Source organism: Ictidomys tridecemlineatus, chromosome 15 (genome assembly GCF_052094955.1).
Source record: "Ictidomys tridecemlineatus isolate mIctTri1 chromosome 15, mIctTri1.hap1, whole genome shotgun sequence".
Lineage (NCBI taxonomy): Eukaryota > Metazoa > Chordata > Mammalia > Rodentia > Sciuridae > Ictidomys > Ictidomys tridecemlineatus.
In genome coordinates, this window is record NC_135491.1 from 50,335,781 (window position 1) to 50,357,243 (window position 21,463).

General features: G+C 45.4%; 1 protein-coding gene across 2 annotated transcripts in view; it reads right to left on the bottom strand.

The window, feature by feature from the left end:
- Positions 1–4,984: 4,984 nt before the first annotated feature.
- Cfdp1 (craniofacial development protein 1) overlaps positions 4,985–21,463 on the bottom strand; it is a 111,073-nt gene continuing 94,594 nt past the window's right edge. For both annotated transcript variants that reach the window (XM_013366564.4, XM_005318435.5), the window contains exons 6-7: positions 15,523–15,681; positions 4,985–5,295 (exon numbers count right to left, since the gene is read on the bottom strand). In XM_013366564.4, coding sequence (XP_013222018.1) covers positions 5,205–5,295; positions 15,523–15,681 — 250 coding nt within the window. In that variant the 3' untranslated portion in view covers positions 4,985–5,204. The remainder of the gene's footprint in view (positions 5,296–15,522; positions 15,682–21,463) is intronic.

Below are 21,463 nucleotides of genomic sequence, written 5' to 3' on the forward strand. Positions count from 1 at the left end.
TCCAGATTTATTAGGCACTGCCAAAGTGCTCTTCAAAGCAGTACTAATTTATACTCCTATAAGCTTGGCTTTCTTGCAGAATGAGAAATCAGGTGCAAAATTATAATAACTTAGCACTTGGGAAGTGTATAGCACTTAATAAAATGTAATGTGGGCAGAATAGCATCATTGTATTAATAAATCATTCACAGCGATCTATATGTACATATTTTTTGAGATGTGGTAGATCAAACCCAGGGCCTTGTGCATGCTACTACGCAAGCATCCTACCATTGAGCTATACCCTAGCCCTCTCAGCAACCTCATGAACATGCATAATCTGAGGCTCAGAGAGGTCAAGGAGGTTGGCTGGCTATACAGGTAGGAAGATCTGAGGCAGGATGCCAACTCTTGTGTTGGAGCCAACCCAGGGTTCTCCTTGGGTTTGTTTCTCAGCTTCGTTCTCCCTAATGTGGCCACCCTGTACCATATATGCACAATCTATCCATTTATGAGGTCTCAAGCAACCAGAATTTGTTATGGGTCCTGGAGAAGCAAACCTGAAGGACAGGCTGTGTGGTCTGGGCTGCTTCAGGGTACCAGGAAGAACTCTGCTCAACTCCCACATCTTGGTTGCCGCAATGGGGTCAAACTACTATGTACAAAGATGGCATCTGGCAGTACTTTTGGATCTAAGTTACCCTGGGAAGCCATCAGAAAAAGCAGACTAAAAAAAAGACCTTGCAGAGAAGGCTGGGGCAGGAATCAGGGAACATCTGGTAGCCCTGGGGAGGCAGTGCTGTGGGAGTGGCCCACACACCAAGTGGCTGCTGTCATCTGGGTCTCATCCCTCCTCCCCTTACCCCCTGGAGCCAGGTAACATCCCCAAGTGAAGAAAGTAATACCCGCTACGCTGCTCAGCAGAGCTTGATCATGGCGCAGAGCCTGGACACGACACCATATGCCCAGGCCTGTCGGAGCCACCTCTAGGTGTCCCTCCTGAGGGCTTCTCAGCAGCACACCCCCTCCTTGGGGAGCACCTCAGACACTGCCCTGGCTGGGCGGGATTGGCTGCTGTGGCCAGCATGTCCTTGGTCTTGTCCTAGTGTTCCAGCTGTCATGCTTTCAACAGCAAGCATCTGTGCATCCTCGGCCCCTGGCTCCAGAGTCGCTCCATCCCAGCAGGAACCCCCCAGCATGGTTGTGGGAGCCAGAAGGCTGGTCATCCTGCCCTTCCACATTGTGCCCTGCACATGTGACTGCTGGCTGGTTCTCCGATGACCTCACATAAGTTTCCTCCTCTGGAAAATGGAGGGGCTTTAACAGACAGCACAGAAGGAAGCACTGCACATGGGAGCACAGATGGTGACACAAGGAGCTTCTGGTTCTTCCCCAGAAGCCCACCATCCTTATCCCACCTCCTGTTTGTTCACTTGTGGGTGTTAAGTCGTGAGTCTCACCAACCCGCCTGAGCACTTCCAGCTCTGGAGAATGGCACAGCAAAAGGCCTGACTGCACTCTCCAGGCCTGTTCAGGCCCTGCCAGCCCACGCCACACCCCACACCCTTCCTCATCAACCACTCCGCCTGTCCTGCTGATGCCTTGAGGCAGCACAGCTCCCAGGAGCCCTTCACCTGGTCCTCCAGTCCCCGGGCTGGGCAGTAGCAGCCTCGCTCCACTCCCCTCTAGGGGTTCTCCATGTCCTCCCGTGGATCAGCTGGTCTACTGTGCCTGCAGTTCTTGGACAGGCCCCGGCTGCTGCCAGGGCCCCTAGTCCTGTTCTTCCTTGCTAGCTCTGGCAGTATACTGCTCACTTCAGGCCTGGGTGTTAACCTGTTCCCTTTAGCCCCTCGAGGCTCTGTGCAGAGTTCCTAATTAGAGCACTTTGTTCTGCAGGAAACCGGAGCAGAGCACAGAGTCTAGTTTTATCCTTTGACCTTCACTGTCTTAGGGCAGGTTTTTCTTTTTTTTAAATATTTATTCTTTAGTTTTTCGGCGGACACAACATCCTTGTTTGTATGTGGTGCTGAGGATCGAACCCAGGCTGCACACATGCCAGGCGAGTGCGCTACTGCTTGAGCCACATCCCCAGCCCAGGGCAGGTTTTTCAGTAATGAGAAGGCACAGGTGCCCTGGAAATCTGACACATCCATCTGGGACATGGAGAAGACTAAGGACTAATGGCTAGAGACAGGCCAGGAAACCCAGCCCCTGGGAGTCTCTGGACTCTATAGTACCAGCTGAGAAGTGTCCTTGGACGGGACTCATCAGTTATTCAGGCCAAGGACCGAGAGTACTGGACCTGGCACAAGGCTGTCAAGCTGACCCCGAACACTGACTCATTCTTTTCACTTCCCACTTCCTGCAAACATTTCCTTGACAATTCCCAACTCCTGGATAAAGAGACATCATTTCCTTTGGGTTACTTTTCACTGAATGTGGATGTGAAGAGCTAGATAAAATTCTTTTTAGTGTGCACTGGGAACACAGCCACAGTCAAACACAGGGCCTTATGCACGCCAGGCAAGTGCTCTACCACTGAGCCAACTCAAGACCAAGGAAACAAAGCTCTTTATTTTTTAAACCTGCTGAGGACAGGCTCTACCATGAGCAACAGCACCAGCTCTTTTCACTTATTTTAAAAACTGCATAGAGGGTCTTGCTAAGTTGCCCAGGCTGGCCTTGAACTTGTGATCCTCCTGACTCAGCCTCCTGAATTGCTGGGATTACATGTCTGTGCCATTGTGCCCTGAGAAAAGGTGATTCTCTTGCTTGCTTTCTTCTGGGATTGGACCCAGGGCCTCGGGCATGCTAGACAAGTGCTCTATGTCCCCAGGCTGAAAAGGTGATTTAAAAAAAAAAATACCTTTATTTAATGTTAATTTTTTGTTGTGCTGAGGATCAAACCCAGTGCCTCACGCATGCTAGGTAAGCGCTCTGCCACTGCGCCACAACCCCAGCCCCTGAAAAGGTGATTCTACGCATTCCTTGACAGGTGGTCAGATTCCGTCAAAAGGGGATAGACTCCAGAGGCTTTTCCAGACTCATCACAGGTCAAGTGACACAGCAAACCTGCTGGGGAAAGATGCACCCAATCAAGGGACAGCAGAAGGAACCCACCTTTCTGTAGAGTTGTGATAGTCACTAAAAGCAAGACACAGAGGGAGAAGTCTACGAGAAGCCTGGATCCTGAGCGAGACAGGCAGGGCCCAGGCACACAGCTCCGATTTTCACTGACTAAGGAGCTTTGTTCTCCAGGTGGAAAGTAAGAAGAGCAAATCCAGCTGTGTGCAGAACACACATTTTCCGAGCTTTTGTCCTAATCTCTTAGACCTCAGAGGTGTGAGCATTTGCTAAAAGGAAAAACCCTAACTTTCCCTGAGCTCAGCACCACTTACTCCATAGGATTCCATATCATTTTCAAACAGAGAGGAGCCAGCTGATGCACTGTTGATACGCCAGCTGCTGAGCTGAAGGGCCGTGTGAAACGGTATGCGAGGCACACAGACTCTAGATGCCAGCTAGGGAAACAGTCATCTAAGCAGCAAGGGGATGGGTGATGCACCAGACAGCACCACATGGTAGGACTTTCACCTTGAACCTCGGCTGGTAGCTCCTGCAGGCTGGAGGCCCTACACTAGTCAAAATGCTGGCTGGGCTTAAGCTAAAGGACTTTCCTATTATTCCTGGCCACAGCAGACCTCACAAGTCCTGAGTTCTGACGCCAGCCTGAAATGCTCTATTACCATTTCTAGAACCTGCTATCACAGTGGATGTGAACAGTGTGTTCAAGTGTAGCTTATAAACTACCTTTCTGGGTAATGATACCCCAATACCCTAACCATCCAGTCAGGTCTTGGTTGTCACAAATGCTAACAACACATCAGCGGCCTGGACGTGGGGACCTGCTGTGAGCTAACACTCATCTCACTCAGGCTGTCATTCACTTCCTTGAAGCCTGAGGCACTGGTGACTCACACCAAAACCTCAAAGCTTAGAAAATTGATCCCATTCTTTGGAACCGTACCATCACCCACAGCAGTGGTTGTGGGGCTTAAAGGTTCAATAACATGAATGGTCTCTACCGCCCCCTTCCCTCTTCACCAAAGATCGACTGTGAACCTCCAGACAATGTCTCATGCTAAGCAGGAAGTTCAAATTTTGATTTTTTTTCAGTACTAAAAAGAAAGAGTTCTTTAGAATATTCTTTTTCTTTCTTTTTTTTTTTTTTTTTTTTTGGTACTAGGGATTGAACCCAGGGGTGTTTTACCACTGAACTACATCCCCAATCCTTTTTTTATTTTGAGGCAGGGTCTCACTCTTGCTTAGGGTCTTACTAAGTTGTTGAGGTTGGCTTTTTAAAAATTTTTATTTTTTAAAATTTTTTAGTCGTAGATGGACACAATACCTTTATTTATTTATCTTTTTATGTGGTGCTGAGGATTGAACCCAGTGCCTCACCTATACTAGGTGAGTGCTCTACCACTGAGCCACAACCCCAGCCCCATTGAGACTGGCTTTGAACTTGTGATCCTCCTGCCTTAGTGCTGCTGGATTACAGGTTTGTGCCACTGTGTCTGGCCTTTAGAATATTCTCTGACAAACCAAAAGTTAAAGAATTATTCAGGTGAGAACATCTAAGTTGACTCTTCTTTGGGAAGGGGAAAAAAGGATAAAGGGAAAAACCCAGTTCAGTAATAATGTATCTTTAACTCTCGGCCTGACACAACATCAGTAGGAATTCCATTCAGAAGAGAGAAAGATCAGGAGAGAAACCTGAGCAGAACCAAGAACGAATGCCCAGCGTCTTGGCATTCCTCCACCTAAGTGAGCCTCCTGGCTCCAGAAAATCCACACCCAGGCTGGTCGGTTCTCCCCAGAGTGGCTGGCCAGAGCTCTGCCAGCCCAGCATGCCTGGGATGTGCTGGCTGGGCCCAGGCTGGACTTTGCAGCACAGCACAGGGAAGATGAGTGACTTCTTCATTTCCCCAGCCTCACAGAGGACTGATTTTTATTTATTTATTTATTTATTTATTTATTTAAGGACAAACTTTTAAAAGTAAAATGAATGAAACCACATGAGATCAAGATACATAAACAGAACCTCAAAGTAGAAAAAGATCTTGCTGGGAAACAGTGGATGAGGAACACTGGAAATGTTTCACAGATGCACAAAAAGCTCACATTGTCAACAGGATTAAGCTGCTATGGATTCTCCCAGAACATCAAGGTTTCATTTTGCTCAGTCTGAGATCCCGTTCAATTTCAAACTGCCTGTGGTCCACTCGGTCAAGAAAAGCTTTCCGTTCAATGTACCTAGAAGATGAAAAAAATGTTTGTTAGCAGAATCCAACAGGAGAAAGGGACTCCTCTGTGTTGTCCTGACCCTTAGGGATAAACCAGGCTGTACAGCAGTCACATGCAGATGAGCCCAGCTGGTGCCTAGCCTGTCAGTGACATTCAAACCACTCCACTTGGTCTATACTAGAGATGATTCTGGTTCAGACATGAAAGAAAACTTTTAAAAGGAAAGGACAAGGCAACAGCTTATCAATGGAAAGTAACTAGAGGCACCGAAGTAGGAAAACACTACACCTTTGTAACAGACTTTAAAGCAAAAAGAAATAACACCAGCTTACAAACCAGAGGGAGCACATGGGCTGGGCAATGCTAGGTGAGGACTAAATCTCTCTGAGCCTTATTTTTTTTTCATAGTGACAAGGTGATTCCATATTTCTCAGTCGTGGCAATGTGTTGGTTCTGTGATGAGAGAAAGCTATGCATATTTTGTGTATATCTCAAAATACACAAAGATACCATTTGAAAATGGAAGAAACAGGACAGAAAATGTCCTAAGACCTACTGAGTAAAGCAAGCTGAGATTTATAGAGTGCACTCTTTAGAGGCCATTTAATTGCATTTAGCTCTTTCCTTCCCACCATCCTTTGCTCAACCTGGCATCATCCACACAGTTTGGGGCCAGGTTGCTTCTGCTAGGGTAACAGGAGAGGCTCTTCCCCAAATTCCACTAAGGAACAAGACTGAGTGCCTCTACCTGCAGTCCACACAGGGATCAGGTCAGTGGCCCAGATCTCCCTCGGTCCTCCAAGACAGGGTGTGAGGAGGACAGGTCAAAGCAGGCAGGCACCAGTGAGGCTGGCTGCTGAATGAACCACAGCTGCATTTTAATGCACCTTCTTGCTATAATGTCTGCTCCAATTTGCCTGGGGGGAGGAGATCTCTGCTGCTAATTAATCTATTGAGAGAGAAAAATTGCCATTGAAAATGGGAGACATAATTGAATCTCTACACTAATTTTTCTTTTGTTGCACTGTGGAAAATGTGCATCTGTGGCTACAAGGTTGTTACATTTATGTGAGAATGTTACTAGGTTCAGAAACCTGTGCTCCTTTGCTGAGTTCAAGCTTTGCTTTGCTTTCCCTCCCCACAGCATCCTGTGAAGCGAGGTCCATCCTACCTGCTAACCAGTCACATCTGTGGTCATTAACTCTACATCTAGTACCAAACGCTGGCCAGAAACTGCAGGCTCTGAGTCCAGAAGAAGCTGACTGTGAGTCTTGTCACTCATTAGCTGTGTGACTCTGGGCAAGACACATAAGAGACAAATCCTCTCTACTCTGAAGGGCTGCTGATAGGACTCAAGAAAAAGTATACACACAATGCTTGGCACAGAGCAGGTACCCAATAAAATGGTAGCTAGTGCTGCCACCATCATTTTAAGAAGCCAGCTTCCATCAGGGTTCTAGAGGACAACAGATGGCCCAAGTTGGGATGTGTGCTATGAGCAACTAGTAGCCACCACCTGGGCTGGATCAGGAACTGAGGTGCTGTGTTAAAACTGTCAACAAGGCTATAACGGCTGGAAACACTAGGGCAGGGCCACTGTTAAGCTTGACATAAGCCCCAGGCTCAACGTTGTCAGAGCGTTGAAAATATAAGATGCCCAGTTAAATTTAAATTTTAGATACCTCGTAGGGAGGAAAGCTGCAGATACTGTGGACTTCTAATCACAAGAAAGTAGAGAGCCTGGAGTGGTGAAGAGTAATCACACAACTAAATAACTCACTTCTATCTATCGCTAAAAGACCAAGGTTCACAAGAGGTGGCTGCTAACAAAAACAGACCAAGGCCTTCCTCCTGATGCAACCAACCACACCTGCACCATGGGCCTGAGGGAAGCTGGCTACATGGGAGTCAGGGTCTTGAGGATAAAGTGTTTTAACTGCCCTGGCAGAAGAGCCATCCATGTGCAGAGGGATGATCCTCAGCAAGAGATTGCTATGCTGCCAACGTCTGCGGGAGCAAGGGGAACAGAGGGAGGGTTTCAAGAGAACTCCCAGGGCTATCTGGCTGAGAGATCAGGAAGGGGAAGGAGGAGGAAGTCTGAGGTTTTGAGCATTTGTGGTCTTCTCCCTGACTTTCCTTTAAAGAGGAAGTGATATCCCCCACTGAGGGTTCCTGGAAGCTGTGCTGGGTCCAGCCGCCTTGAGACCATTGAGTGAAATGGGCATGAAACAGGATGGGCATGAAACAGGCGGGTACAGGCAGAATTGAGGCTTAGGGAAGGCTCAGGCAGCAGTGAGGGGCACATGTGCAGGATGCAGCTGAATTCTCAAGGGCGAGCCAGACAAAGGCCATCAAGGCGGGCGACTTGATTCCCCTGTCCACAGCTATCAGCAGCTGCTAACAGGATCTGTGACAGCCTTGGTTTACTGCCAAAAGCTGACCATGAAGAAAACTTCTATCAGACACGACTCCCCCACGGCCAAGAGACAGGAAAGGTGCTTCCATGGCTGACTCTGTACTTTTGGGCAAGATACTTAATTTTCTGTGCCTTATTTTTTCTTCTTGGAGAAACAGGAGTAAAAATGACAATATGTCTTTGACAAAACAATAAAACTGTGAATTGTGCTTTGTAAACAATAAAATGAAAAAACAGCTATGCTAGTTGTTCTGGGCTCCAGGATTCTTGCTTCCCATTTCTGACTTTACTGCCCTGTTAAATGGCCTCAGAACCTGGGCAGCCGGCACCGAACTCAGACAGTGAACGCTCCAGAAAGGGCAAGGGCTCTTGGGAAGCCGCCTGTGTGTTCACCTATTTCACTTCACCTAGGCCTCAAGAGTTTTCAGGCATTTTAAGTGGGTCACAGTCCCAGAACAGACCCGCCGTCTGACGATGCAACAGGAATCCTGGCTTCTGCACATTTTCGGTCTTGGTGTTTTTTGGGGCTACGCCCAGTCCTCCTGGGGGTCAGCCTGATTAAGCCCAGTCCATAGGGAAGCCTAGGGTAGGGGCGCATCATCCTTTCCTGCTGTTTTTGTCTTTGTGGCCCATTTAAGAAGTGACAGCTCTTTATTTTCATTAACAAAATATGTTAATAGTATCAAGAACCTAAGGGGTTTCTAGTTTTTCCTTTTAAAACCAGGTTAGACTCAACAGGCTCTGACATCTTTTCAATCTTCTAACCCAAATTACTTTTCTGCCACGATTTCCCTGAAATCCAGGATAATGGGGAGGGAGAGAGACATGGGAATGTGAATAAGAGAGAAGGCATGCTCCCAGGGAAGATGTTGGTATCTCCTGTCTGGGAACCCACCCTTCTTGGGATCAGTGAGCTTTAAGGGTGGGCAGAGCTGGGGGCAATGGCAAGATGATCTCTGAAATCTCTGTCATATGGTCATCCTATTACTGCACACTGGTCAGGAGGAGGAGCATGGGGAACGTAGGGCAACCTGAAGCACGCAGAGGTAACTGACAGGGAATTGTGTTATTATCATCATCATCATCATTATTGTTTTGTGGTACTAGGGATTGAACCCAGGACCTCATGAATGCTAGGCAAGTGCTTTACCACTGAGCTACATCTCCATCCCTTTTTCTTTTTTATTTTCTAAGTTACTCAGGCTGGCTTGTGATCCTTCTGCCTCAGCCTCCAGAGTGGCTGGGATTATAGGTGTGCGCTACCTGGCAGGGCTGCATCAATATTAGGCTGTCCAAGCAGAGCCAGCATTCAGTTCCCCAAGTAAGCATTGGGGCGGGGGGGGGGCACCACAAACATGGGATGAAAGGGGGTAAACTTCAGTTCCTAGAATAAAGCTCTGGGATTGATGTACTGAGAATTTTCTGCCCTGAGAAATGCAACTGAAAGAAGCAAACTGCCCAATATGGCACAGGCATGCCCACACCGACCCAGGACCTAACTCACAAACATTCTGAGGGCCAGACTCAGAAGGCGATGGTTTTAATTCAGTTTCTTCTCTACTGCTTTCTTCCTGTACCACCTCACGGCTGTGTGGCTCTAGAAGAGGACTCCTGGGGGTCATGGAGATAGATTCTTTGGAGAAATAATTATTTTCACTGGTGCCTTCTTTTTCAGTCCTCTCTGAATCATAGACACCTGGCTTCCAATCACAAGCTCCTTTACCTTCAAATTGACTGGACGGATAGCAGCAGTAATGACCAAGATCTTGTTTTTCTTCTTTCTGTGCATTCATCGGTCCCCTCCCCTAAGCCGGCTGGCCTCTGCCTTGGCATTGGCAGATACTGAACTGCTGCTGCTGAACACCACCAGGAAACTCGTGTGCGGCCTAGAGGAAACCACACTCAACACCCAGGGGGGTCTGCTGACACTGTCTGGAGTGCTGCATGGGCCCAGAGGCTGAGGCTCAGAGAAAAAGCAGAAATTCCTTGCTGGGCAGACAACTGGCTCTGGCACAGGCATTTCAACCAAATTGCTGACTGAAAAAGGTGCCTGGGTGGAGACATCATTCTGATGTATTATGCCCATCTTTTCTGGGTGGCTAGTGCTAATCCTATTAGGCCGCCAAACAAAGTCACGGCTATTTACTAGCTAGCGAAACAGGCATTTAGATACCACAATGGTGCAGCACCTGCTCTGGGATGGGGACTGTTCTGGGTGCTGGTGCAGAGTTGGGAACAAGATCCTGCTCTGGAGGGTTACTAAAAATGAATCAAAAAACAACATGAATTAGCCAATAAATGCAATGGGAAAAAATAAAGGGGGTGATGTGATTGAGGGGGCATAGGGCTATTCTAGAGAGTGGTGTCCGAGTCAAGTCTTGGATGGCAAACCAAAGCCTTCTGGGGGAGGAGTGCTACAGGGGAGCAGTAAGGCCAAGTTCCAGCAAGCAGGGGAGAAGAGGGCAGAAGTGGGCAGGGAAAGGCTCAGGGAGGGTCTGGCCAAAGAGGCAAACCCTGATTGGAAGTGCTACTGCAGGGCTTTCTGCAGGGAGATGAAAATGGTCTCTATTTTTAAACAATCATTTCAGCAGCAGGGGGAGAAGGGATGAAAAGGCCAAGGAAGAGGCAGCGGGACAGATCAGGGATCTTTAGCTGACACTGGGTTGGGGGGAGATCCGCAAAGAAGGATGGGCTGAAATACTTTGGTGGGACAGAAGCACCAACTAGACTTGCTGGGTGTGGTGAAAATAAGAAATAGGGGACGATGACCCAGTTTTCTTCTAACAGTAGCTGGACAGTGATGGTGGCATTTTTCTGAGAAGTCTGAGGGAGGGAGTTCATTTATGGAGAGAGACCAAGTATTTGGTTCTGGACACTGATATGTGCATTGGACATCATATGGAGGTGCCACCTCAGTCTGGAGCTCAGAGGAGCAGTCAGGGGAGGAGATACCAGTCAAGGGAGGCGATAGTGTGCTTTTTAATCCATCAGCAGAAAATGGTAGCCAAGTCTTGAAACTTGAAAGTGAGCTTCCCTGGGGAGAAGAAATGGCTGCTCAGGGCCCAGATCCCCAAGTTGAAAAGCTCAGCAAAGAGAGAAAAGCCAGTCAGGGAGAGTAAAAGAAGATATCTCAAAGCTCTACTTCTTACTGATGTGGAAAAAATTCCTGAAGAGTTGGCAGAGAATTAAATGGATGAAGCATCTAGCTTTCCAGGAAGGCCTGAGTCTTGGTGTGATCAGTAATGGCAGGTGGGAAAAGAAATTTGAGCAGAGGACTAGAGGCCAGAGAAAGAGAGGGAGCTTCTATTTATAAACATGCCAGGCATTTTCCCAACTTACTTAATTCCCACAAGGATCCTGAGAGTTATATTAAAGAATTTCCACTTTTTTGATGAAGAAACTGGGGCTAGTAGTACCCATGGCAGGTGGGTGGCAGGGCCAAGATTTGAAATCTATTTATTGTAAATATAACCCATGAATAGAAGAGTTCATGAAATGGGCGAGGCAGCTGGGTGTGGTGGTGCTTGCCTGTAATCCCAGCTACTCAGGAGGTTGAGATAACCAAATAAAATAAAGGGGGCCCAGGATATAGCATAGTGGTAGAGCTCTTGTCTACCATGTCCATGACCCTAGGTTCAGTCTCTAGCACCCCATCCCGCTGCCCCACAGAGTAAGGCCAATGAATCATCATAAAACAAGTGCCGACATGGATGTCACTGAGTCAAGGGGTAAAAGGCTGCCTGCCTTGAGGAGGCCCCTGCACAACTCCTACCCACACCTCCAAACTAACCAGGTGTGATAAGCTTGTGCAGGACTTGGGACCTCATTTTCTTGCTTTCAAGTTTTTTTGTTTCTTCAAGATTAAAGCTTAGTTGTGCCTCCTTCCGAATCTGATGTAAACAGAATTGCACTGGGTGTATTCTTTTGTGACTTGCTTCTTTCACCAACTGACCTAATGAACATATAGCTTTTGCCTGTTTTTGACCATCACCTAAATGGAATCATAAAGCTCTTTTTGCTTTTATGTTATTGTAATTTATCCATGTTCATTTCCATTGCTGAATAGCATCCCATAGAGTGAAGAGATCACATTTTACTTGCATAGTCACGTGTGTCTTTTAGAGAATATATAACTGATTTTCTGTTGGGGAATAAGTTAGGAATAGAACTGCAGAATTACAGGGAAATGACTATGTGGAGCTTCAGGAGGTAATGCCAAATGGCACACTCCAATTTAAACTGTTATGTTTCCCAGAAGAAGTGGATGTTTTTATCACAAAGAGACTCCTTTATTTCTGGTAATGTTTTTTACCTAAAATCTATTTTGTCTAATATTACTATGGCTACACCAGCTTTCTCATGATTAATATTTGCATGATTTATTTTCTCCATCTTTAAATTTTCAATAGTCCTACATACTATATTTGGGGCAAATGTCTTTAAAACACCAAACAGTTTGCTGGGTTTTTAAAATTTATCTATCTATTTATTTATTTATTTTGTGGTGCTGAGGATTGAACCAGGGCCTTGTGCATGCAAGGCAAGCCTTCTAAAAACTGAGCTATATCCCCAGCCTGGTTTTTAAAATTTAATCTGTTAATTTCTGTTATTTAATTAGAGCATTTAGTTTACTTAATTAAAATATTAATAAATTTAGTCTTAAACCTACCATTCTATTGTGTGCTTCCCTCTTTGTCCTGCCTTTTTTTTCCTTTCCCTCCTTCCTCCTTCCTCTTTTTGGTATTGGGGATTGAATCCAAGGGCACTCAATCACTGAGCCACATCCCCAGGCCTATTTTGTATTTTACTGAAAGACAGGGTCTCACTGAGTTGCTTAATGCCTTGCTTTTGCTGAGGCTGGCTTTGAACTCGAAATTCTCCTATCTCAGCATTTCAGCCATTGGGATTACAGGTGTGCACCACCACGCCTGGCCCAAGCCATTTTTTTTTTTTTTTTTTGAGACAGGGTCTCACTAAATTGCTTAGGGCCTAAGTTGCTAAGGCTGGCTTTGAACTTGTAATCCTTCTACCTTGGACTCCTGAGCTGCTGGGGTTATAGGCATGCACCACTGTGTTCAGCTTTCTTTCTTTCTTCCCCCAGTACTATGAACCCAGGACCACCCATATGCTATGCAAATGGTCTACCAGTGTGTTATATCCCAGCCCTTTTTATTTTGATACAGGGTTTCCCAGGCTTGAACTTGTAATCCTCCAGTATCAGTCTCCCAAGTAGCTGGGATTACAGACATGCACTACTGTGCCTGGCCTGGTTCTGTAACTCTTTTTTTTTTTTTTTTTTAATTTAAATATATGTATCTTCTTTGATTACTTAAAAAAAATACAACATTCCATTCCTTACTCAGAAATTATATATACTGTTCTTATTCTAGAAATTTCAGTATATACATTCCCCCCGCCCGCCCCAGAACTAGAGATTGAACCTGGGGTGCTCTACCACTGAGCTACATGCCTAGATCTTTTTATTTTTTATATTGAGACAAATCTTGCTAAGTTGCCCAGGCTGTCTTCAAACTTGCATCTTCCTGCCTCAACTTCTCAAGCAGTTAGTATTATAGGCATAGGCCATTGTACCTGGCTCAGTATGCTCATTTTGTCAACATCTCTCCCTCTTTTCAGTGCTGGTACTGTTCACACATCTCAACATTACCTACTTTGAAGCTGGCTCTCTAGCTGTGTGTGTGCTGGGAAGGCTTGGCCAGCAACTGGTTGTCTGGCTCTCGGCTCTATTATTTTGATTCTCTGGTCTAGTGATTGTGAACCCCAGCTGCGCATTAGAATCCCTTGAGGAGTGATTGAAAGATATAGGTATTTCTGATATGCCTATTCTAGACTCAATTCAAAAGCAGTTCTATCCAGGGTGGCTTTATTGCCTGAACTTTGGGAAATGTTCTAAGGCATTCTCAGGCTTAGCTAAAGTGGGCCTCAGAGCTGTAATCCCTTCCCTGGAGTAGGAGTCAGGCTTCCATAATCTGCCTGCAGGAATTGAGAAAGGTTAGTAAGCGGAGGTGTTAGCTGTGCACTGATGAAGGCAGGCATGAAGAGCCAAGGCAGAGTACAGAAGTCACAGATCTGCACTGGAAAAATACAATCAGACCTCTGGAATCATCTAGTCGTGGTAGTTGGGGGGAGAAGAGCCTCAGACATAGGAGGGAAAAGCAGAACATAAAAGTGGCATGCTAGGGGCTAGGGTCATGGCTCGGAGGTATAGAATGTGCCTCACATGCGTGAGGCACTGGGTTCAATCCTCAGCACCATATACATACATACATACATACATAAAAAATATAATTAAAAACAGTGGCATGCTATTAATTGTTCCCTAATTTATTTTTTCCACTACCTGAAAAAGTCCTTATTGGGAAGATGTCCTTTTTAATCCTGTTTTCTTTTATTAACTTTCCCTTATTTTCAATAGTGCCATTCCTTACTTTTATAAGACCTCTGTTGGCTTGAGCAGAGTGAACAATGTCCAACCCATATAATCAATACTCAAGAGAAGCATGGAAATATAGCTTAAGATCCTTGTGCAAACGTGAACAAGAGGGGAAAAGAAAAGTGAATAGCAGGGAGCTGAGTCATTAGAGCTGAACCAGAGAGAAAAGGTTTGGGCGGATGTCAGAGCCACACCAATTTCTGTCTTCACTCCAACCAGGCCTTCCCCGGGGAGTGCTGGTGCCCCTGCCTCTGTACTAAGGCTTTCCACTTAAACACACTGACCTGGATCTGATCCCTGGACAAGCTTACAAAATCATTTACACTTTTTTATTTTAAAACATATTGGTTGGCTTTCAGACTCATTCAAAAAATGTTGAGGACTATTTTAGAAATATGGCTCCACCCAACCCCCACCACATGTCTTAATTATTAATAACCTGAATAATTTGTACTTAATGCAGGTATTTACATGTGTTATTTCATGAGATCCTCACAACCACATGGTGGAGTGGTATCATTATCCCAATTTTATCAGTGAAGGACATGAGCCTCCATCTTACCTCCTGTGCTGACAGAGATCATACTGGTGAGGGTGGGGCTGATGAGCACCCCCAGCTGTAGGAGAGGCCAATCAACACTTTCACTGTAAGGGGTGGGGAATGTTGACCTGGGGCTACTGTAACTATGTTCCTTGTGGAACCCCATTTCTTTCTCATTTTAAAATCCAATTATCAGGAAAAGTAATGTGACAAGCAAGGGACCCTTTTACAACTGAATAAATAGTTCACAGACACCCTCTCAGTATTCCAAAGTGAAGAGAGAGGGGTTCAAGAGGAGGCCTGGAATGCTGTCTGAGAATCTGTGCCTCATACAGGTGAGGGTGAAGCCCCACCTAGGGCCACAATGACAAGAACCAAACCGAAACCAAACTGAACAAAAAACCTCAAAATAATGTGACAACACCTAAATACTCTCTGTTGGCTCTGCTTTTGAAGCATTTGAATGACTATTTTCCCAGAAGGCTCAATGGTCCAGACTAGGCCAATATTGCGGCCATGAGCCAGATCTGACCATGTGAATAAACCCTGTGACTTGGAGTTCACTGGAGCTATGATTTAGCAAATTCAGCTTGGCAGATGTGACTGGCCCAGAGCAGTGCTGCCAGCACACCCTCCTTCCTTCCCTTCACCCTGGTGGCTTCCTCAGAGACCTGCCCTACGTTAGCAGAGTGCCACTTGACAAATCAAAGCACATTTTTGGCTTCACCATGAAAAGTTCCTGCTTGCTGAGGCTGGGCAGAGTGTCTGCAATAACTCATCCAGAGTTCTGTGGAGGTCAAAGGAATCCAATCCACTCCTTCTTACCCCTCTTTCCCTCGATTATGGATGGCGAGTTCTTCTCCTATCCCTTCCTCCTCCTTGAAGTTCTCCCAGTCCAATTTGGACTTCTCAAGGGTGCTCATTTTCTGCTTCTTGGATCCAATTTTCCCCAAAAGGCTGCTCATGCCACTTGATCTTTTTAACCTAAGGAAAGAGAAAACATGAAACATGTAAAAACTCTGATGCCTCTCTCTCTCTTTAAAAATTTATTTTAACAGTACTGGGGTTGAACCCAGGGTTGCTCTACCCCAGTCTTTTACTGTTATTTTGAGACAGGGTCTCACTAAATTGCCCAGGCAGTTGTTGCTGTGCCTAGCTAAAAACTCTGTTCATTTGATTAAGATTTTCTGTTGGGCACAGGGCTCCCTGGATTGGAGGCATTTATCTTACTGGAATCCATGTTCACACTAGGGTATTTCCTTCCTGGTGTGAAGAACAGTGTAAGTGGAGCAGAATTCTAATGTGCTTTTCCTGCCTAACATCTCTGACTGCTCTGAGGCACTGCAGACAGGAAACCCTAACCTTTTCAGACCTCTGTGTACTTGGTGTGGCAGGTCTCTGCTTGCAAAGAGGGAGGAGAATGGTGGGACTCAGGCAAGGCCTTGGAGTCACATGCTCAGGTCCAAATTCCAGCTCTGCTTGAATGACTAGAGGCTGGTTATTAAGTGTATGTACCTTGGTTTCCTAAGGGACAAAGTGAATGCTTACTCATGAGCTGTGGTATCTTCTAAGCAAGGGGCTAAAATAGCACCCAGGACAGGGTCAAGGTACCACAAATGTTGGCTACTGAGTCACTGTCATTATTGTGCTCTAAAGCCCCAGGGGACTCTTTCAAGAGTAAGAACCAGTTGCCAGCACTGATGGGCAAGAAGTCACAGTACCATAAAAGGGATCTAAAGTCACTTGCCTTTCAACCCTATGAGTCGGGCCTGGTTTTTCCCAGGAGTGTGGAGAACATCTCACCCGAAAGCAGGGAACGTACATCCTGTGCTCTGGTTGCTGGTGATGCTATCAAGGGCTGAGGGAGAAACCCCACATGCCCAATTCAAGCCTTGGCAGGTCAAATGTTTCTAGTCAATGTTACATGTATTAGATAAAATAAGAAAAACAGAGGGTAGCTACTTTGTAAGAAGGTGGTTCGGGGGTGGGGTGGGGAAGGAACTATGGAAGAAACATAGCTTTTGGTCTTTTTATAAAACTAAAACAAGTTATCTACCAGCAGGTAGAAAATTGGAAATTATTTTCTGCCTCATGGAGATATGCAAGAGTTAAAACATTTAAAAACTATGACCTGGGCTGGGGATATGGCTCAGTTGGTAGAGTGTTTGCCTTGCATGCATAAGGAACTGGGTTCAATCCCCAGCACCACAAAAATAAATAAATAAATAAAATAAAGTGAATTGAATAAATATTCAAAAAACCTATGAGTAATATCACAGTGCTCAGTCTCTCAGTGCTTTCACAGCCATTGTTTCATCTGACCCTCATTACAGCCTGGGACAGTGCATCATGAGCCCTGAGTTAGACCTAGTATCCCCTCCAACCCATTATGAAACCCCACATGTACCCCGGCGAGAGCCAACAGGACAGTTACAGACTAAACACAAGACTTCTGAGGCCAAACAACTGCCCTAAACATTCTCATTCTATTAACCTTGGTCCAGAGGATGTCAGCTTCCCTCGTGGTCACGCCCCACTCATGCTGAGCTTAAGCTCAACTCAGAACAGGCCCGCACTATCACCCTTGTGTTAACAAAGCTGGACAAATAAACAAAGTTCAGATGGGTTAAATGATAGAACAAAGGTCAAATCAATAGAAAATATGGACCCAGGAGAAGTGAGGTTTCCTGGACTCAGTGTAGTTTACTGCCCTGTCTTGCCTCTAATATAAAAAGTTGCTAGAGATTTTTTGACAGCCATTTTACTTTGCTTAAGATAACTCCAAATTGCTCTTTATGAGCTTTCAATGCATTTCTCAACTTTTATTTCCCAGATAACTTATTCCTTATGACAACCTACACATACACACAATTTTATTGCAAGCACAGCAGAGTGGGGATATAGAAATTCCTCCCTCCTTTCCGGTGCTAGGATTAAACCTGGGGCCTCACCCATGCTAGGTGAGTGCTCTACCACCAAGCAACATCCCTGGGATATGGAAATTTAATGTTTCAAATCTTTCACTTTCCCCTTCCCCTGCTACTGTTCTGGCTCTCTTTTACCTGGATAATTTGGCCTCTTCACTGGTCTTCCTGGTTTTGTTTTGTCCCACCGCTTATTCAGTTGCCCTAACCTGGCATCTACTGATACGCTGTTTTTAGGACAAATTTTCTAAAACCCCAAACTTATCCTGTCTTTCTGCTTATATCTCTTCCCTGACCCCGTACTGCTCTTACAATAAAGTCTAAACTTGTGAAGTCCATCTCGACCTTCTCTGGTCATATCTGCCCTTGTTACTTATGCTTTACAGTCCTGAACTTGCAGTTCATCTCGACCTGCCTTCTTTCATCCACCTAGTTCTACCTCCTCTTAGAAGCCAATTCTTCCTGGAAGCCTTCCCAAAGCCTTCTCTGATCTCTGGGTCAGATGCTGGTGGTGTTTCCCTCACTCCCTGGTTCTCTTCATCTGGTAGGACTGATCCTTCTGAAGCAGACAGTTGGGGCTCTCACTTCAGCTGCAGCTGATTGCACAGTTATGGGAAAGCCAAACTGTCAACAACATTCCATCAAATGCACACACCTAGAAGCTTTACTGAGCTGGCCACAGAGCCGCCTCTGATTCTCCCTGCCATGCTTCTTTGTTTTGGGTACTGGGGATTGAACCCAGTAACTACTAAGCCACATCCCCAGATATATATATATATATATATATATATATATATATATTTTTTTTTTTTTTTGAGGAAGGGTCTTGCTAAGTTGCCCAGGCTGGACTGGAACTTATGCTCTTCCTGCCTCAGCTTTCTGGGTCACTGGGATTATAGGTGGGTGCCACCCTCTGCCTGCATGTTACAAGCTCGGCCTGGACATGTGGTTAAATGGCCCAGCCACCTATCTCCTCCCAGGCAATTCTGGGAGATTAAATACTTCTCAGAAGTTTTGGTGGTGGCCCCATGGCCTTGAAAACACAGGCGTGTACTGGTTTTTCTTGCTTCTTTGTCTTGGTCTTCCTGCCCCTCACTCTTGCTTTCTACCATCACTTCCCAAATAAACTCCCTGTGCTTGAAATCCTGGTCACATTTTGCTTTATGATTTTCCTCATGTAATCTCTTTCTTTGTGGATATTTAAGTTCCTGTGTCTCTAAACCTCCCTGTTCTGTGTGGCTGTTGTTCTGCAGATAATGGGCACTTAACACAATTAATGATGCCCCCTGGATCATAGAACCAATTGTTGGGAAATAACAGGTGTTCAAGAGCACTTCTAAACTGGGAGTTTTAAGAGGAATAATGTCCATGTTTATTCTCCTACCCACTCTCAACATCCCAGGGATCCTCATTTTTTAAAAAATTTTATATCTTTATTTCTTCTTCTCCTTCTCCTTCTTTTTTTTTTTTTTTTTTTTTTTTTTTTTTTTAAATATGGTGCTGAGAATGGAACCCAGTGTCTCACACATGCTAGGCAAGTGTTCTTTCACTGAACCACAATCTGAGCTCAGGGCTCCCCATTTTACCGTGGGCAACACTCAGGCTATATAAACTCTCACCCCTTGGCCTACACCTTTGATGGCATTCCTAGGCTGTTTCATCTTTGGACAAATCACTTTGAGAAGTCTAGGAGAAAATGATACTAGGTTGCAAGCAGTGAGGGGGTTTCCAGAAAAGGAAAAAAGCCATAATCTCTTTTTGCACTGTTCACTACTAAACATCAGCAGAATGTCATTTGCGATACTATGCTTTGGGGGAAAGCTTCCAGATCTGCCTTCACTGGGTTCATTAACATGGTTTATGATATCCTAACTTGCTATTCTCTAAAACAAAATAACCTATCTTTAATTGCATCTAAACAAACTGAATGATGCATCGATAGTGGTGGCCAACATACAGCAGGGGTCTCATCCCAACCAAGAGACAGCAGCTTCTTCCTAGAATCTGGTATGTGGGGTTAAGAGGCATAATCCTGGCATCAATCCACGTTTCAGGAGGGCAGATCTGCCACAACTCTGCCCCTCTCTCACTAGGGTACATCTATCAGGCCTTCTGGAACCTAGGGCGGTGAGTTGGCTTTGGACAGAAGCCCTGTAATGGGCCTCTCTCTCTGAGGATGCAGCTACCTAGAAAAGAGTAAATCAGCAGTGGTTTCCTTAGGGCATTTGGCAGCTGGGAGGGAGGAAGTCAGGATTCCCTGGGGATATGGATCTCTTTCTCTGTTGTTACTAGGACCAGTGCAGTTCCAGATCATCAGAACCACTGATTTCTCTTTGTTCTGGATCCGGAGCCATAGGGCAAGGTATTGACAGAAAGTCAGCTTTGACAGACCACCCCCAAAACAATGCTACTTCATTCAAGAGAATGCTCACCTTCCCTACAAGTCAAAGTTCAAGGAAACACACCATGCATTTGCTCACTCACAGATTACACCCAGAACATCACAGAGACCTGTGCAGAGATTACCAAGATATGTCTAATGTCTCAATTGTGACATTTCTAACACTTAATCACCTTCTCCTGAATATCAAACTGCTAATGACTTTGCTGCCATAGATTCTATGCAAAGACATGGAGAGTGGGCTTCACTCTAACCAGCCAGCTTCTGTGCCACAAGAGAGCAGAGCTGAGTGTAGTTCACACTGGTGAAAGGAGACTATGACCAAGTTTTCTTTCCTGGTGTATTTGGTTCAGCTGTCCATCAAATCAATTAGCATGATTATATTCAGCAATTCCTTCTCACCACACCTAGCCCAATGACCTGTCCTAATAGTAGACCCCAATGAAGACCTTGTACAAAAAAGACTCATTAATTCAGAAAAGCAGAAGAAACAGAGAAGGCAAAATGACAGGTCATCTTTTCCATTTCTGAGTTCAAAGTTTACAATCATAATTTGCTAGAATAGACTCTGCTTCTCTTTTAGCCCAAGAAATAGAATTTTAACAAACTTCATTGTAACTAAATGACAAACTCCATCCTGTGCAGTCTGTCATGAAGATACTATAGTAACTTGTTTGCTTTGTTCCAGGCCCCTCAGCACAGGCCCTGCATCCCAGGATTCACACTGTAGCGAGAATACTGAGAACACTGCTCTATCTGCTTGCCCTGGGCTGCTGCTTTGTGTTTACAAGCGGATCTGGAAGGAAGCTGGGAAAGTGCACTCGCACAAGGAGAGGCTGGTAGGGTTTACCAACTGCCAATGAGGGTGGGTGGGATGATCTTTCCCCATAGTTCTTAAAATTAACCCCAGGCACCCAACCATCCCACTGCAAAGAATTTTTGGTTTGGGGAAGAATTTAAGAGTCATTCATTCACTCATTGTATTCAACCAATAGAGATAACTGAGCTCTTATGTCTATCAGACACTGTGGTTGGAACTGGACATAAAAAATATAAGGCATCATTCTTTGGCTTCAAAGTGAAAATTTAATGGAAAAGAGAGCAACATATAAGCATACTGTACCCACAGACTTTTGGGGACTACAAGAGGAGCAGCCAGGCATGTACACCTAAAATCCCGCTATTTGGCAAGCTGGGGCAGGATCTCAGGAGGGGACCAGTCTGGGGAATTTAGCTGTCTCAACAAACCAATGAACAAACAAACAACAAAAAAGAGGGGCTTTTTAATCCAAATATTTTTCTTATATAGATAAGTTGTACTCCAAAAAGGAAATGAACTGCAAGTTCACTCAGTGCTTCTGATACTATATTCTCCCATGTGCTCGATGCAGCTGGGGGAAAAAATACTCTGGAGAGCCTACCACACCCCAGTTTCTGTTAC